At 64.2% G+C, this 18,359-nt stretch overlaps 1 protein-coding gene across 3 annotated transcripts in view; it reads left to right on the top strand.

Moving 5' to 3' along the window:
• Positions 1–2,679: 2,679 nt before the first annotated feature.
• Positions 2,680–18,359, top strand: part of KIF21B (kinesin family member 21B) — a 42,500-nt gene continuing 26,820 nt past the window's right edge. For all 3 annotated transcript variants that reach the window (XM_065936339.1, XM_065936338.1, XM_065936340.1), the window contains exons 1-5: positions 2,680–2,786; positions 14,976–15,198; positions 15,429–15,611; positions 17,853–18,002; positions 18,090–18,224. In XM_065936339.1, the coding sequence (XP_065792411.1) occupies positions 2,746–2,786; positions 14,976–15,198; positions 15,429–15,611; positions 17,853–18,002; positions 18,090–18,224 (732 nt within the window). In that variant the 5' untranslated portion in view covers positions 2,680–2,745. The remainder of the gene's footprint in view (positions 2,787–14,975; positions 15,199–15,428; positions 15,612–17,852; positions 18,003–18,089; positions 18,225–18,359) is intronic.

The raw sequence follows: 18,359 nt of genomic DNA, 5'->3' as shown, positions 1-18,359 counted from the left end.
CACCCCTTGGATTCCCATCTGACCTCCTTGCCTCAGACTGGCAGCTCCAGGATGCAAGATCTGGTCAGCAGGCTGCCCTGCGGCTCCCTGGTGGCCCAGGAGGGAGCCACCCTGAGGTCCTGACCTCTAGGAAGCCCTAGGGTCAGCCTGGGCGCCTCCTGGCTCCTCCAGGCTCAGTACTGTGTGCCCTGGAGGGATGGGGGAGGGGAAAGCGCAGGGCTCTGGCGCCGTTTCCCAGCAGTGAAGCAGTGAAGCTGTGAGTCAGAAGGTCACCTACTCTCGGAAGTCTGAGGGGACCTCCAGGAGGCAGGAAACCAGAGCCAGCCCCTGGAGAAGCCGACTCTGCTGGTCAGGAGCAGCCTCGCAAAATGCAACGTTGCTGTCTGGGGAGCAGAAGTCTAGAGCCCGGCTGCCCAGATCATTTCTCCCGGCATCTGTTTGGAGGTGGCCTGGTGAGTCTGGATGCACTTCACAGGAGGCACGAGTTCAGTCCTGCATCTGTTGCTTATATGTTGGGTGACACTCATGGCCCCTTTAGCAAAATTGAAACGAATAAAGATCTTCCTGGTGGCTCAGATGGTAAAGAAACTGCCTGCAACGCAAGAGACTTGGGTTTGATTCCTGGGTCAGGAAGATCTCCTGAAGGAAGACATGGCACCGCTCCAGTATTCTTGACTGGGAAATCCCATGGACAAAGGAGCCTGGCAGGCCACAGTCCATGTGGCCACAGAGTTGGACATGACTGAGCAACTAACCCTGCTCTGCTACTAAAGCCTAGCTCACAGGTGATGAGTGTGACATGAGAACCTGCGTGTAAAGTACCTTGCTCAGGCAGATGGTCCATAAATGTCAGTGTCCTCCCCAGCTCTCATCTTGGTTGGAAGAGCACGTCCAGGGTCTGACTCCTCAGCACTCTGCTGGTCTCCTGCTCCAGGATGGGGGAAACACTGGCCCCAGCGAGCTCTTCCTCTTGGTTCAAATGCTAGTGAGATGTGCTAGGTCCTGCCAAGCCCTCCCTCACCCCTGCCCCTCCTACCCAAGGACACGCGAGGTGGTGCTGCTGTTTTCCATCAGATTGGGGTAGAGGCTGTTGATTTGCCCTTGAAATCTGCTCTTGAAATTATCTTTTGCTTTTTGGTCTGACCAAACCAAACTGGGATGTGGGCTATGGTGGGGCAGTTATTTTGGTTGGGTGGGGGAGGGGAAGGGAGGAGGATGGCACCAAAGATGCGCCCTCCGCCCCTAGCCCGCGCGCCCTTTTCTAAATCTCTGACGTGGTTTCATCATCTGAGGGTGATGCAAGAGGCTGGGAGTCAGACTCCCCTTCTTCCCCTCCCCCAGCCTGCGCCTTCCACATCTGGAGCTGCAGCTGGGTCCTCCTCTTGGGCTTGGTCCAGCAGAGGGAGCTGGTTGAAGTGAGGGGAGGGCAGGCAGCTGGTGAGGGGCCCTGTGAATAGCCCCAATGTTGGGAGCTGGCGGGCAGGGAGAAGGGGCTGGTCTCCGAGGCGGGAGAGGGACTGGAAAGGCAAACGTGATTTCTTCTCCACCACCCAGTGCTTCAAGGCCTCAGGGCTCCCTTGTCTTTGTACCCAAATGAAGGCAGCTGCCCTCCCCGCCTCCTCCCATCTCCCCCCAGCCTCTACCCAGGTGCCTGGAGCTCAGGGCCCCCTTTGTTCCCTGTCTCCCTGGGGCAGCTCAGGCCTCCCACGCCGACCCTCTGCCCCCACAGCCGCAATTGGCAGAGTGTGAGCAGGGATAAGGGAGTGGGGGGGGCTGGGGGTGGGAGTCATCTGTAGGTCATAAAGGTCACTGGAGCCCTCGTGGTCTCCAAGAACGGAGGAGCCATCTAGGCTAGGAGCCTGGCCAGGAACCAACCCAAAGATGAACTTAAAAACGCTGCAGGGTTGTAGGGACAGGGGATTTTAGTTAGACACTAGCGAGAATCCCCCCTGAGTAAAGGTTGGCAAGTTCACCGGAATAAAAGCAGAAGAGAGGCTTTCCCGGAGCTTTCGGAACACAAACCATCAGGCTCTGCGGGACGCTCTGCAGGGAAGCGCCGGGCCGGGACGCCCGGGTGCTTACCCTGCTTAGCCACTAACGCCTGCGTGACCTTGGTGGTTCCCCTCCCTGCGCCCGGCTTCCGTATTTATGGGCGGGCGGGGGGGTCACACCGAGGCCGAGGGGCTGCGGCTCTGGGGTCGAGGCGCCGGGGTGATCAGCTCTCGGGGCTGTGTCCCTCCGAAGACCCCAAGCAACCTCTCCAGGCCCCCAGCGAGCTTGTGGGCCCGGGTCATCGAGGGGTCTCTTTAAAGGCTTCCGCGGCGCCCCTGCTGCCGGGTCGGGCCTTCGATTGGCGCAGCGGCCTCGGGGGCGGAGATCCGGGCGGGGCCTCCGCCGGGCCGGCCCCCGCCCCCTTTGTTCGCTCGGCGGCAGGAGGCTCGGCGCGGCCCGAGGTGCGCGCGCGGCAGCCGCGCGGTGGGAGACCGTCGCTCCCCGGCTGTCCACTGGCCCAGCGTCGCCGCCCGATGGCGCGAGGGGGCGCGCGGGCCCGGCCCCGGGGGCCCTCCGCCGGCCGCGGGTGAGCCCTCCGCGGGCCGCCCGCGAGCATGCCACCTCCGGGAGCCGCAGCGCCCGCCCGCAGCGCCCGCGCCCCCGCCCTCTGCAGCCGCGGCCGCCGCCGCCGCCCCGGGCCTCGGCCCCCCGGCCCCCGGCCCTGATCGGCGCGGGCCCCGGCACTGCGGCGCCATGGCCGGCCAGGGGGACTGCTGCGTCAAGGTGGCCGTCAGGTAGGACGGGGGCCGGGGCGCGTGCGCGGAGCGCGCGGCTTTGTCTCGCGTGGGCGCGGGGCGGGGGGCGGGGGTCCAGGGGCCGCCGCTCCACCGGCAGCCCGCGCCCGCGGAAGGCCAGCCGGCCGCGCTGGAGGGCGCCGCGCGCTGGCCCGGCCCGCGGGGAAGCGACGTCCCCGCGGGCGGCAGGAGGGGCTTTGTTTGGGTGGTGATTCCGGGCCCCCCTCGGGAGCCCTTAATGATCAGAAAATCGAATAAACAAGGAAATCCGGTATTTCACACCCAGCTCGGGCCCGGGCGGGAGCGTCTGTTTCCTCTGCCCCGCCACGGGCTGCAGCCTCACGCGGGGACACTGGGTGGGGGACATTTCCCCGCATCCACCCAGCCCGCTGATGGATGCGCTCTCCGCACTGCCGGGGAGGCAGCGCGCCGCCCCGCCGGCTCCGCAGACAAAGATCGTGGAAGGACGAGTGGAAGGGCTGGGACGGGGCCTTGGCCGGTAGGGAGGCGGAGGCTCTGGAGAGATCCCTGCCGGCCCTGCCCCTAGAGCGGCAGGAGGGGTGTCAGGGGTTCTCCTCTCAGAGGGCAGGCCGCCCTGACCCTGATGCCCCATCCTCAGGCCCTCAGACAGAATAGAGCAGGGGGGAGGGCCACGTGGACCTGCCTGGGACTTTGAGGGACATCCTGGCGGAAGCGAGGGGGGCAGAGGACAGGGCATGGTGGAGGTGTGTTCTTTGTGTTGGGTGGGGGCGCTCCGCGCCGTGTCACCCTCCCCGTTCTTGATTTGGGTTTAGTTCTTTGAGACAGTCCGTTGGTGGGAGAGTGCCAGCCTGAGACCCGTCGCCAACACGGGGAGGGTGGAGAGCATCACCCAGCCCTGCGTGATGCGGGTGCGAGCCTGAGTCTGGGTCTAGGGTGGGTCTGAGAAAGGCCTCTGACTTCCCTGGGTTGTAGGTGACCCAGATTCCAGAATTCCAGGGCAGTCACTCCGAGATGCCTGTACCCACCCCCAGCCCCAGCCACCTGGCCATCCCTCTGCAGTGGAGAGGGCCGGGCACCGCTGATCACAGTCTGGAGCGGAGGGAGGGAGACCAGCGTGCCCTCCCCCTGGACCGCCGGCTGCTCTCTGAGCATCACTGGCACAGACTTGCTGGCCCTGGACAGCCCGAGACAAAGAGGAGCCCCAAAGATGCCTGGTGGGCTGGCAGGGCGGGGCTCTTGGCAGCAGGATCCTATGGGGGGGTGAGGGTGAGGGCCAGGGGCGTGGTGGGGGGGGAGTGGCAATGTCAATAAGACAGCTGCAGCGGAGTGGGAGTCTGGGCACATCGTGAAAGGAAACTGGACCAGGGCCGGGAAGGAGGCAGCTTTCCTTTGGACTCCATCTCACCCGAAAGAGCCAAACCGAGCCCCCGGCCCCACCTCGTCAGGGCCCCCAGGCTAGACCAGGGGTGCGGAGGTGTGGCCAAGCCCGTGGCCTTGGCACCCGTGCGGCCGGGGAAGACCTGGTGTTCTCTCCCCACCGCTGCCAGTGGCAGGAGCTTCCCGGGACCCTTCCCACCCGGAGCATCTTCCAGCCCATGCTCCGCTTCCGTGACCGGCATCGTCTCTGCCTCCACTGAGACTGCCTGCTGGGGTCTGGTTGTCCCCGCTCCTTGCCTCTGCCACTGGCCTGGAGGGAGGGTGGGGTTGGAACACCTCCAGAGCCAGACCTTCCAGGCCCCCTGGACGGGGAGGGGCCCCCTGGACCGGGAGGGCCTGCCCACTCCTCCTCTCCCACCCCAGCCCCAGCGCACATGCCAGACCTCAGTGGGCAGCTGGCTGCGGAGGGCAGACAGTACCTGGACAGAGCCCAGCTTCTAATCGGAGCTGAGGCCGGGACGGGACTGGGACTGAGGCTGGAGGGGGAGCAGGTGGCACCACTGGGGGGCTGCAGGGAGAGTTCTCTGTTCTTTGGGGTCTCCTTCCACCCCCACAAAGCCCACCCTCGGAAATCTCTGGTTCCACTTGATGGACTGGGTGGCAGGCTGGAGCAGTGTAGACCATTGCTGGGATGAGCCAAGGATCTGGAACTGCCAGGGGCCTAGCCTGGTTGCCCTTTCTTATATCTAACTGTGTCCCAGTGAGAATGACTTATGGCAAGTCCAGGGTCCAACTCTTGAGACAGGGAGGCCAGGAATGAGGTCAGACATGGTCTGACACGTGTGCGTGCGCGTGTGTCTGTGTGTGTAAGGGTCCAGGGGCCACTAGATTAGGTAAGAAGTGCCAGGCCTAGGGCTCTTGGCATGGTAATCTCCAGATAAGGATCAAAGCTGACTTGTCTGCAGAGCTGCGGGGAAGGCCATGGAAGGGTCAGACCACAGGGGGCAGCATTCAGGACCCGCAGCTGTGGGTGAAGGGAGAAGGTCTAGATGTGAGCAGAGCCCCAACCCCTGCTCCCAGCCCTGGGCCACCCTGGGAGCCGGCCCTCTGCCCCTGCGCTCTGCCCGAGACTCCTGGGCCAGCCCCTCCAGCCTGCCCTGTGATCCATTTATCCTTTAATCCCCTTGTCCGATAAGGACTCTGTCAGTTCTGAGGCTGGTTAAGGCCAGTCTCTACCTGGGAGGGGGGTGATGGGGAGTGCAGACCTGCTCCAGGTTGCAGAAATGCAGGCCTAACTAGTGGGGGGAGAAGGGGAAGGGGCGGCTATTAAGAAATGCTGGTTGGCAAAGTTGAGATTGGGGAAGGAAGCCGAGTCACGGGGTGCGTTTATTTAAGACCCTTTTAAGCCCCCAGGTCTGAGCCCCAGCACGAGGGGAGGCCTGACCACCCCCTTCTCCTTGCCTGCTTTCCTTAAGCTTCGGTCCTTAGTCTGCTGGGGCGGGGCCGGGGCCTTCGTGGGCTCCCTGGGCATCCATCCCTGGACGCTGCAGGGTGAGACCTGAGCTGGAAGGGGGCTGGGGAGCAGTAGCCAGGCGCCCAGGGACAGTCCGAGGGCAGCCCTGCCCTGTCCTCGGGTCCTCTAGCTGCAGTTACTCCACTGGCTCCAGGCTCCGCTGAAGTCTTAGTCAGTGTCTGTCTAACATTTTGAATCAAGAGAAATTGGTGGTTTGGGACAAAGATAAGACAGAAAAAGCTTAGTGGGGGTGGGGAGGCGGTGTCTTCAGCGTCTCCCCCCTGCCCCCCTCCCCCGACAGAGTCCGAGGCCGGGCAGGGCCAGCTAGTGCCCGCTTCCCAGACCTGGGAGAGGGCCCAGGCAGGGCCTCCCGGGGGTGCTGGAGACCCGAGAGTCTTGGTGGCGGTCTCGTGCTGCAGAAACAGGGCTTATGTCATCACCAGGAAGTGCAGTGTAGTAACCGCAGGCCCCGGAAGCGTGCCCCCCACCCTCTGCCCTAGCCAGCTCGCCTGATTGGCTGTCAGCTTTTGAAGACCGCGCTGGCGTTGGGGGGGCAGGGCTGAGGAAGTGACAGAAGTGACATGTGCCTGGCACCCTCCTTCCCACAGCTCCGGGGACAGAGGGCCGGGCTGGGGCCCCGCTTCTGTTTCTCCCTCTGGGCCTCAGTTTTCCCTCCCTGTACAATGGGATCAGCGGTCTGTTCTGACGTGTCCTTTTGTGAGGAGCAGTGGTCTGGGTGCAGCGGCAGGTGGACAGTCCTTAAAGGCTGACTCTGGAGGAGCTGAGCGTGAAGAAAATGTGAACACAAATAAGCACTTGCTGAAAGCGTACCCAGGAGGTGTCTCGCTGGGTTAAGCCTCAGTGACTGTTAGGTAAAAACAATTCACCTGGAGCCCTGGGACTGGTGGCCGACGGACTGCAGGCAGCAGGCGGCGATGGAAGCACTGGGCTGGGGGCCTGGGCGCGGTCACTTCCTGCGCTCTCGCTGGGCGCCAGGCGTCGCGCCTTCTCGTCCCACACAGGCCCGCGGGAGCCAGGTGCCACCCCACCGTGGAGACGGGCTCAGGCTCGCCGCGGTGAACAAAGGCCTCTGACCGTGCGCCCAGGGCAGCCTCGCTCCCGAGGCCCTGCTCCACGCAGCCTGCTCGGGCCGCTAACTGGCGCTTTGCCAGCGTCTCCGTGCCTCCGTTTGCTCTGATGCTGCGGGCAGTCGCGGCTGTGACTGAACGTGGGAGGGCATGCGGGGAGAGGCTCAGGGCTGGGCACAGCCGCCTGTCTCCACGTGCTCCTGGATGTGGGGCTCCCTCCCCGCCCCCGCTGGTGGGAGCCCCCCTCCTGCCTTTCCTGAGCTCCACGCAGCCGCCCCTGGAGCCTGCTTTCCTGCCCGAGGGCCACCTCGCTGCCCTGCAGGGCAGCTCCCCGACAGCCACGTCCCCGGCCGCCTCCTCGCGGGCCCCCTCCACCTCGGGCTCCTCGCTGGCTTGTTTCACCCCCTAGACAAGCAGCCCCCAGGAGCAATGGGGGCCCTGAGAGGCTGCGGGCTGGGGAGGTGAGGCGGCCTCCCTGCCCGGGCGGGGACTGCGCTGGGTTGGTGGCCTGGGCCCGGGGGCTGCTCCTCTGTCTGGGGGGCGGGCGGTGGAGCTTGGACGGCTTTGTGGGGCCCGCGGCAGGGGTCCTGTCCCCAGCAGCACCACTGCCCCACCCTCGCTGCTCTGGGTGTGGAAGGGATGCAGGGCTGTGGTTCACCGTCGCCAGACCCCCAGACGACCCAGCCCCTGTCCCTCCACCATGGCGGGTGGAAGCCCACCGTTACTGGGCTCGAGCCAGGCAGGGCCCCGGGGGACCGGGGTCGGGGGCTGGTGGGAGCGCAGGCCTACGCCTGTTGCTGTGCATTCCCCAGCAGACGAGCGTCCCCAGGGCCCAGTCCCCGCCGAGCGGCCCCCCAGACCCGGATGCCAGCACAGCTCGGGGCTCTGTAGCGTCTCCCGGGAGGTCATGGGAAACCCCTGCCAGATGCCCCGGGATGGGGTGGGGGTGGGGCAGGCCAGCCGGCAAGGCTGGGGCGCAGCTGCGCGGGCTTCCCTGGGCTGGGAATGCCCCCTCCCAGGCCCCACAGCTGGGCCTGCAGGGTGGACTGCAGAGTGGGGAGCAGGCAACTCAGGACAGGGGTTGACCCCCCCGCTCCTCGCACCCGCATTCCAGCCTCTCCCTGCCCGCCTCCTCCCCCAGGCCTCCTTCAGCCTTTCTGGGGGAGCGGGCCCAGCTGAGACCCTGAGGCCTTGGGGTTGTGCATTAGACGCCCCACGCCCTCCCCCACTGGACGGCCTGCCCGGGATTTCCGCAGAAGTCAGTGGCCAGGACCCGGGGATGAACTGAGAGAGCGAGAGGTGAGGGACATCCCCAGGAGCTACGGGGTCAGAGTCCTGAACCCCAGGCTTCCTGTGGGTCCCCTTGAGTGTCTGCGGCCCTCCCTGGGCTCCTGGGAATGTGTGCAGGGGCAGAAGTCAGGCAGAGGGGGCTGTGGACCCCTTTCCCCAGGCCTGGCCTCGTAAACCCATGTCCTTTGACCCCGCTGACTCCTTTGACAAAGCCTTCTTGTTTGGGGGTGCAGGCCAGTGTTTTCCCTGAGGCAGCCTCAGGAGGACTGGGCTGGGGGAGGGCCTGGGAAGTCACAGGGCTCCCTGCGCCACAGCTCTGCAGCTGAGAGGGGCAGCACCCCACACTGGACCTGCCACCCTGCTTCAGGGCGGACTGCCCCTCGCATCCCCCTGCAGGACGTGCTAAGTCAGCTGAAGCCCCAGGGTGTCTGGGAGCCAGACTCCCCTGAGACAGCAGGGATGTCAATTCCAGCCGACTTCCTGGAGCTGGCAGGCTGCCCAGGAGGGGGTGGGGGAGGAGGAGAGGATGCCCGTGAACGAACGTGGGTGCAGATCTCCTCTCTCTGCCTCGGAGGCGGGCACCATGCTCTTGCGAGGAAGCAGCCTCCTGGGTCCCTGGCCCCCACTTCCCCTGCCCCAGCCTCGGCTATCTTCACTGTGAATGTGAAAATGCTCCCCTAGCAGACGGCTCTGGCCCTCTGGCAGCTGTCGGCAGGATCATCTTTCCCTGGCCCACCTCTCTCTGGGCTGGGGCTGCTTAGAGGATGCGGCAGGCCAGGCCACAGTCAGGCTGGGTTTGGATTTCAGCTCCAGCATTAGGAGAGTGTTACTTCAGGCTTGTTCAGATTCTCTCTTCTGAGCCTCAGGAAGGAGGCAGTTCTTACACATGACGTGTGTTCCTGCATGTAAAGGAGCTCCATGCATCGGCTCTCAAAAGATACTGGGTCCGGTCCTGACAGGCGGCTCAGGCAGCGTCAGTGACCATGACTCCAGGGGAGGAGGACTGCAGACCCCCGTTCCCTTCCGAGGGCTCTGCAGCCTCTGCAGGCAGGAGGCTCTCGCTGCTAGCCAGTCTGAGTCCCTCGCGCTGTGGCTGAGTTCCCCTCTGGTCCAGCTCCTTCAGTGATGGGGCCAAGTTGGCCCCTGGCCGGTCAGGGCACGGCTGAGTGCCTCGCTGTGCCAGGGAGACAGGGAGTCCTGCAGCTCCTCTGTGTCCCCCACCACACACACACACCTCCACATCGGAGGTCGCGAGAGCCAGCGCCAGACAGAGCCAGGCGTGGCGTGAGGAGCGGGTCACGGGATCTGGGCAGCCCTCCCCGGGATGGGGTGCTGGGCGTTCTCACTTCTCCAGGCACCTCTGGGCTGTCCCAGTCCCCCGGGCTCCTATTCAGGGTTCCAGAAAGACGTTAGGGTGTCCGGGAGGGGCTTACACCCCTGGGCTGTTTCTGAAGGGACTGGTTACTGGTCCTGGCCGTCGGAGGGGGCTGCGGTTCTTCTCAAAGCCCTGGGCGTGGGGCCTGCAAGGTGTCTTGCAGCCTGGAAGACCCCAGAGTGACATGACTCACCTGCTGGATGGCTCTCCCAGGTCCTCCTATTAGCTCTGTGACCTGGAGCTGAGTTTACTTCTCTCTGAGCCCTCATCTGTAAATTGTGGGGGAACCTCCACCTTAGAATGTGTGCAAAGTGTGGTAAGAATCTCCCCCTTAGAAGATGTGGAAAGTGTGGTAGGAGTCCTGCTGAGAGTGTGTGCAAAGTGTGGCAGGAATCCACCTTAGAATGTGTGCAAAGTGTGGTAGGAACCACCCCTTAGAATGTGTGCAAAACGTGGTAGGTGCCCCCCTGAGAATGTGTGCAAAGTGTGGTGAGAATCCCTTGCTTAGAACGTGTGCAAAGTGTGATAGGAATGCCCTTAGAACGTGTGCAAAGTGTGGCAGGAATCCACCTTAGAATGTGTGCAAAGTGTTGTAGGAACCACCCCTTAGAATGTGTGCAAAACGTGGTAGGTGCCCCCCTGAGAACGTGTGCAAAGTGTGGCAGGAATGCCCTTAGAACGTGTGCAAAGTGTGGCAGGAATGCCCTTAGAACGTGTGCAAAGCGTGGTAGGTACAATGACCAGTGACCAGCAGAGGCATGTTGCTCGTTAAGTGCAGGGTTATTTACTCCTGAGGAATTGAGTCTATAGGGTTCCAGGTACCAGCAAAAAGGGATGTCAGGAATCACAGACCACACCCCACAAATGTAAGAATTTTCTGGGATTTTGGAGCAGTTCTTAGTTACTTTAATATCACAGCCTGAGCCTGGCATGGGGTCGCAAGAGTGGGACACGACCTAGCAACTAAACCACGACCTCTTGGAGAAAAGAAAGACTTCTTCAAGTGGAAAGAACCTGGGGGCCACATCCCCGGGAGCCTGGGATAAAGATGCGGGGGCGGTCGTTTAGGCACCGACGGAGGGACTGGAGCCGGCTCACCGGGAGGACTGGGGTTCACCTGGGGCGAAGCCACACCCACGCGCCCTGCCCCAGCGCCCGGCGGGGCGGAGCCCTGCAGGGTGGTTGGGGCTTCGTGCGGCGTCACCGAGGCCGGTCGGGAGGGGGCCGCCGCTGGCCAGGCTTTGGGGGAGGTCCCTCCCGCCTTGGCAGTCAGCATCCCCGGGCCTGCCTCTTCGCTGGCTCCGCCGTCCTCTGCTTCCGCCCTGTCCTGGCTCCCGAAGAGCCGGGGAAGTGCTGAGCTCAGCGCTTCCTGCAGCCCCGGGCTCGGGCTCGCCGCCTTTGTGCCCCGCCTGGGGGAACACGAGCCGGTGTGGGGTGCGGCCCGGGCGCCCGCAGCCCTCCGCCCCGAATGTAGAGACGGCTGTTAGAATCCCCAGCCCCGGGGCTCCCCGGCGCCGCTAGGCAGTGCGCGGAGGCAGCTGCGCGGGTCCTGGGCTGGACCCCTCTGCTGGAGAGTCCGGGCCTTTTCTGAGCCCCTCCCGGCCCTCTGCGGGTTGCCAAGTGGCAGATAGGCCGGGCTGTGTTCTGGGAGGTTCCAGGCCTTTCTCAGTGGGGCCCTGCGCCGCCCTCCCCCTGCAGGGCCAGGAGAAAGGATGGAGGGGTTGGAGGAGGGCCCAGGGGAGGCTTCCGGGACTGGGGGGTCCTCTGCTCAGAAATGATCCCCACCGTTTGGGTTTGACAAAAACAAGCAGCACAGTTTGCCTGTTTGTTTTCCAAATAGTGCAGTAAATCATAATTTATCTTGATCACTGAGTTTGTTCATTCCCCCTTAAATTTTGCATCTGAGGCGCGAACACCTCACTCGCCTCACCCTTGCTCCTGGTTGGGCCCACAGCGCCCTGCACCCCTGGTTCCCTTGGAAGACCCTGGAGCCTGGTTCCCACCCCTGCCCACCCTCCTGCGTCCCGAGGGAGGAACGGCGCTGGCAGGGGTGCCATCCTGCTGCCCTATGTAGCTGGAAGCTGTCTCCTTCCCTCATCTGGGGCTCCAGGGCCACTGCAGAAGTGACCTCGCCCCGGGCGGGGCCAGGCTGGTCAGGAGCTGCCGCAGGCAAGGGCTGCGAAGTTCCTAGAAAGCTGAAGCTGGGAAGAGAGGGCCGGGTGATGCAGGGAAGCAGGGCTGGCCGACCCGCTGGGCGGGGCAGGCACTTGCCAAGGGCCCGTCTTTATCTCCTGGACACGGCCTGGGTTCAGACTCTCCCCCGGGGCAGGGCGTGGGAGGAAGGAGCCCCAAGGTGACTGCGTCCGCTGGACTGGGGGCTCCCGAAAGCCCAGCACTCGGGTCCAGCCTGCCGGACCTGTGTCGGCTGTGGCAGGCCACCCCCCCCACCCAGCTGCCCCCTGCTCCCTCGGTGGTGATGGGCAGGGAGCTTATACATCCATCTAGGTGCTGAGTGTCCCAGGCAGTTGGAGAAGTGGAGAAGCCGCAGGCTTCGGACTCCCGGCTTGCCTGTACTGACTGGGACTCAGCGGCTTCACGCCTTAGCTTCCCTCTCTGGACAGTGGGTTGAAGTCGCCACCACATCACCTCCCTTAAGTGAGGATGGTCTAAGGCAGGTGCCCCACCCAGCACCGGCGCATGAAAGCATGCATGCTTCGTCCCATGAAGCTGCCACGTCCAGTTACTTGTTCACGGCTCGTTCCTAGGATGAACACTCCCCCGTGCCCCATCCGGGTCGGTGGCCTTGGGAATTAGTGACTCATCCTGGGCCCGTGTCCCCTGGCTCCCAGCTGGTACCCCATTCTCTGGATGGGACCACTCACCCATCCGCACCTGCCAAGGACATTGGTGCCTAGAATGGGCCAGCGTGGGGCTGGCTGGCTCTCTGACCCCAGAGGGCCCCACACCAAAATGTGCTGGACCGGGTAAGGTCCCAGGGTGAGTGCCTGCTGACCTTGCAATGCCTGACCCTCACACCCTGGAGACCTCTCCTCTACGCCCTGACTCCTGATGTCCTTCCAGCCGCCCTCTTGGGCTGGGGGCCTGGTGGGCAGAGCAGAAGCTGGCCTCTTGTTGATGGGCTCCGCCGGGCAGGGCAACGGCTCCCCCTCCGCGGCTCCTCCTGTCTCCAGGGACCCTGATTCGATTTCCTCCAATCACCAACATTGCCATCTGCCTGTGGTAATTAAATGGTATTTGAACCGGATCCAGAAATCCCATCGCAAGCAGCCCACGTGGCAGGGAGCTGGCGCTGGCCAACGAAACTGCAGGGGTCTTGGAGGTGGCCGGGTCCCCCTGGGAGCCCCGGACACCCTGGGCCCCCAGGCCTGAGCTCCCAGTGCCCTCTGAGCTAGCTGCCTACCCTCCCCTGGGCATGCTGGGCCCTGCCCCTCAGCTGCACAAAACACAGGAACGGGAGTGGAGCCCGCCCTGCCCAGGCTCGGACCCTGCCGCCCCTGGCGCCCTCCTGCCACCCTCGGACCCCGCCGCCCCTGGCGCCCTCCCTGCCCACCCTCGGACCCCACCGCCCCCAGCCAGCACCGTCTGTTTCCTTGTCCGCCACAGGGACCGAAGTGTCCCGCTCGGGCGTGGTTGTGTCAGCCACAGCCACCAGCGGTCCAGGTGGGAGTGCCACGGCCTGGGCGTCTTACTGGCGGGTCCAGTGTGTGGTCTGTAGGTCCAGAAAGGATGGGTGGGGTTCCCAGCCCCCCTCCCAGCCAGAAGCTGGCCTGGGGAGACGGGAGCTGAGCTCTCACTTCAGCCTGGCCCGCAGCAGCTGGATGGGGCAGGGAGCGGGGTGGTCATCTCCGTGGGTGTCTGGCCCCTGCAGCCTCGGTGGTGTGAGGACCGGTCCTGGTGAAAGGCCAGGTCACCACCCCGCCCCCATCCTCTTATCCCCCCTCACAGCCGAACGCAGGCCGCATGCCCGGGGGCTTCTCACCGGGTCCTGAGGGGGCTCGGGGCTGGGCAGCCTGAGGCAGAGACAGGATGGCCCTTGGGGGCCAGCTCTGCGGGGAGGCGCCCCGGGCTGGCCCTCACACGCTTTCTTCTCTCCGTAAATGTTGGCTTAGGGCGGGGGTGCTGACAAGCAGCTCATTGTGAGAGTCTGGCTGAGGGGCTGGCTGTGTGAGCCCACGAGCATCCCCCGCCCGGAGATTCAGGCATCAGGAGGTGCTCTCTGCCAATCCATGCACATGCTCACTGACTCTCTCTCTGTTGCCATGGGGACCTCCTCCCGCAGCGGCTGCTTGCAAGAGGGGCAGGGGCAGGGGCTGGTGACGGCCCTGCCCACTGTCCATGCTGCGCCCCACTTCGCCCTGGGGCCCCTTCTCTTCCTCGGTGCCGGGGAGCCCCCAGGGCCTGGGATGGGGGCCCCTCCTGTGGCGGACGCCCCTGCTGGGGGTCCCTGCCCTTCTCTGACTTTGCCTCCACCCGCCCTGCAGGGTCCTGCCTGGTCCGGCCCTCTTGGCTCCGAGAAAGGAACCAGAGCTTGTGCCTGAGACTGATCCCCTGGCATATGGGGCGGGCCTTCCGGAGCTGGGGGTACCCTCTGCAGCCCCCGCAGAGCTGGGCAGAGGCACTGGTCTCCTCCGGAACGTAGCCGCCGCCGCCCCTTCCCCCCGCCCCCCCCCCCGCTGACCCCGGGGAGCAGCCAGGCCTGGCCCTTCCTTCCCTCGCTGTCATTGGACTTTGCCTCCAGGAGGGGCCAGCCGTCTTCACCGCACCCCCGTCTCTACGGACCCGGACTCTGGGGCTCCTTGACCAGTCAGGAGCGAGTGTTTTGATGTCAGTCAGACCTGTCACGTTCTGTTCTTGCCCAATCTTGGGAAAGTCAAACTCTCCCAGCCTTTGTTTTCTCAGTAAAAATCCAGCAAATAATACATACCTCGCAGGTTTATGGTGAAGAATACGTGAATTCGTGTTAGGTAAAATACCTTTAACGTAGATTCAATACCCAGGGTGCTTATGAAACGTTGGCAGCTGCTGCACTTCCTTGATGGTCCAGTGTTAGGCCTCCACCTGCCAACGCGGGGACATGTTTCGATCCCTGCTCCGGCGGGATTCCACACGCCACGGGGCAGCTGAGCCCGTGCGTCACAGCTATGGCGCCCTCGGGCCCCAACTTCTGAGCCCGTGGGCTGCAGTCCTGAAGCCCCACGCCTAGAGCCCATGCTCCGCCACAGGAGAAGCCCCTGCAGCGAGAAGCCCGCGCTCCGCATCTAGGAGAAGCCCACGTGCAGCCACGAAGGCCCAGTGCAGCCAGCACGCACGCTGACGTAGATACGAGCGCCAGCAGCTGCTGCTGTGAGCGGTGTGGGCATCATCGTCACTTGCTGTCAGGGAGGTCCCACACGGCCGCCCCCGTGCTGTGCTTCCTTCCTTCTCACTCCCGGGAGAGCAGGGGCCTGGGGGCGGCCGCTGGCCAGCCGGCGGGGCAGCAGGGTGGCTGCAGCCCCACCCCGAGCCCGTCTGACCACGACTCCCTCCCGCCCCCGCCCGGGCAGGATCCGGCCCCAGCTGTCGAAAGAGAAGATTGAGGGCTGTCACATCTGCACGTCGGTCACCCCCGGGGAGCCGCAGGTCCTCCTGGGGAAGGACAAGGCCTTCACCTATGACTTTGTCTTCGACTTGGACACCTGGCAGGAGCAGATCTACTCCACCTGCGTCAGCAGGCTCGTGGAGGGCTGCTTCGAGGGCTACAACGCCACCGTGCTGGCCTACGGGCAGGTGAGCGCCTTCGCCGCCTGCGGTCCCTCTGGCCCGGCCCTGTCTGAGGGCGGAGAGCCGCCCGCGGGGCAGCTGGGACGCAGCCGGGGTCTCGTCCGTGGTCCGGGGGTGCTGGGGCGCTGCTGGCTGAGACTTGGGATCCGGCGGAGAGGACAGGCTGGGAGGATCCTGGGCTCGCCGCCCCGCCTCCCAGAGTGCTGGGTAACGCCCTCCTAACTTTGCCGACACAGACGGGGGCCGGGAAGACGTACACGATGGGCACCGGCTTCGACGTGGCCACGGCGGAGGAGGAGCAGGGCATCATCCCGCGGGCCATCGCGCACCTCTTCGGGGGCATCGCAGAGCGCAAGCGGCGGGCTCAGGAGCAGGGCGTGGCCGGGCCCGAGTTCAAAGTCAGCGCCCAGTTCCTGGAGGTCCGTGGCCTTGCGGATAGGCGGGGGCAGGGTGGTGGGGGGTGGGGGGCGGCGGCAGAAGAGCCTGAGGCGCCGCGGAGGCATCGCAGGTATGAGGTCCCGCTGTGGAGGAGGGCCCCTTGCTCAGCGGCGCTGGAGGTCCGCCCGCCGGGACCCTGAAGGGGCTCCCTGCCCCCTGACGGAGTCAGGGAGAACCTGTAGGATCCCTGCAAACACGGACGGATTACAGCTCTGCCGCCTGGTGGGAGCGGTGGCACCCAATCCTAGGGGCCCTAGGTTGACGAGGACGCGCTGGCCTGGCTCGTAGTGAGAACGCTGGCTCTCATCCCTTCTGGCCTCCACTGGGCCCTCCCTTCCCTTTCTGGCTGAGGTCCTTCCTGACCCTCCGAGTCTTCTCTGACCCCGGGGCAGGAGGGTTCTCCAGAGGGGGCCTTTCTGGCCTCTGGCCCCGCCTCTCTCTGGGAGGAGGTCATGGTGCTGAGCCCCAGGGAGGCAGCTAAGGGCTCTGGGTCTGAGGAGGGGACCCCTGGCCTGCCGAGAGGCCTCTCAGAAACGGCTCCAGGAGGGCCGTGGGCTCAGTACCTCTCACGAGGTCAGGCGTGGCGAGGCTCCTGCTCTCAGCCGCCTGGCACAGGCAGCGTCACTCCCAGGGATCCCGGCCCTGTGGCGATCGCTGGGTGTGGGGTCACCCTGGGCTCTGACCGTGTCCAGGGTGTCCTTGGAGGGAAGCATGTGGCCCCAGCCTTCTCCAGGACTCCCTGTCCACCTCTGCCTCCCCAGCACTGCCCCCTCCTGGGCGTGTGTGCACTGCTGTCCCCTTGGGGGGCCTGTGCTTTAGGCTTGGATGCTGCTCTTTCTCCTTCTGGACTTTTGCTTTTGATAGAGTCTGCCTTTGTGTGTGTGTGTGTGTACACATGTGTGTAGGTATGTGTGTATGTGCATGTATATGTCTATATATGTAGGTATTTATATGTGTGTGTAGGCATGTGTATGTGTGTCTATATGTATATATGTATGTATGTATATGTTTGTGTGTACGTGTGTATGTATGTATGGGCTTCCCAGGTGGCTCAGTGGTAAAGAATTTGCCTGCAATGCAGGAGACATAGGAGCCAAGGGTTTCATCCCCAGGTCAAGAAGATCCCTTGGAGGAGGAAATGGCAACCCACTCCAGTATCCTTGCCTGGAGAATCCCATGGACAGAAGAGCCTGGCGGGCTATGGTCCATGAGGCTGCAGAGTCGTGCACAGCTGAGCGACTGATCACACACACTGTATATGTCTCTGTGTGTATGTGTACACGTGTATGTCTGTGTATATCTGTGTGTTTGTGTATATGCATATGTGTTTGTGTGTATGCGTGTCCTACATTGTGTATTTCTATAAACTTTTCTTTGTTTTTTCCTTTCTCCATCCTTTTGGCATAGAGAGCCCCCAAGAGCAGTTAAGCACCTAGAAAGCCCACGCCCAAGGGTGACCCACAGGGATTAAATGTTGCCGTGCGTCTGTCCTGACAGACAGACAGACACCAAGGCCCCACATCTGCACCAGGGCCTTCCGTTTCCTCTTCCCCTTCCTGTGGGGTATTTCTGTCCCTTGAAGGCCATCAAAGCCTCGGATGTCCGCGGGCTGGGACCTGCCCCCGCCCCACACAGGCCACTGTTGGCCGCTGACCACTTGCTAGTCCCTCCTGCTCCCCGCCCCAGCTCCCTGCCTGGTGACAATTCCAGCAGGTGAAACTTGCCCAGCCAGTTGTTCCAAGCACAGGCGTCTCCAACGCTGAGACCATCTGAAAAGGGGGGACACTCCTGGCCAGGCCGCCTCCCAGAGCGGTGTCCCCAGGCTCACCGGGGCCAGGTCACCGGCGGCTCTCCATCCCTCACCCCCCCAGCTCAGCTCAGCTCTCCACGAGCCCCACCTCCCCGCTTGGAACCCGTCCCTGCCCCCTCTCCCCCGTCACATCACATCCTCTGTCTGCGGGAGGACTCAGTCCTCTTGTTCCCACCAGGTCCTCAGTCCCCGGGGCGGAGCACTCATTGCTGCCTCCGTGGGCTCTGCCCAGGATCCAACCCTGTGCAGGGGAAAGAGCCCAGAACCGAAGCCCCAGGAGAACCACGGTGGCTGGGGAGCCTCCCAGGGCCAGTCTCCACGCTTGCAGAGCAGAGCTGGCATGTGGCTGGAGAGAGCCCCAGGGGCCCCGGCCATGCCCGCGTACACCCAGCCCCATCTCCTGCCCGCACAGCTCTACAACGAGGAGATCCTCGACCTCTTCGATAGCGCCCGTGACCCCGACGCCCGCCACCGCAAGTCCAACATCAAGATCCACGAGGACGCCAGCGGCAGCATCTATACCACAGGCGTCACCTCCCGCCTCATCAGCTCACAGGAGGAGGTGAGCGACAGCAGAGCCGCGGGGGGCTGGTGGGGGTTGGCCCCCCGGGTCGCACAGCTGCAGGCCCTGATGTCCGCCCCTCCGCAGCTGATCCAGTGCCTGAAGCAGGGCGCCCTGTCCCGCACCACGGCCAGCACCCAGATGAACGTGCAGAGCTCACGCTCCCACGCCATCTTCACCATCCACCTGTGTCAGATGCGCGTGTGCGCCCGGCCGGACCTGGTGAGGAGCCCAGGTCAAACACCCGCAGGCGGGAGGGCAGTGTGGCGGGAGCCCAGGCTCTGGGCCAGCAGACCCGGGCTCGGGCTCACCCTGCCACTTGAGGACTTGCCTTCCTCTCGGTGGGGGAGAAGCAGG

Source organism: Muntiacus reevesi, chromosome 5 (genome assembly GCF_963930625.1).
Source record: "Muntiacus reevesi chromosome 5, mMunRee1.1, whole genome shotgun sequence".
Classification (NCBI taxonomy): Eukaryota; Metazoa; Chordata; class Mammalia; order Artiodactyla; family Cervidae; genus Muntiacus; species Muntiacus reevesi.
This window is presented reverse-complemented; position numbering and strand designations above follow the sequence as displayed.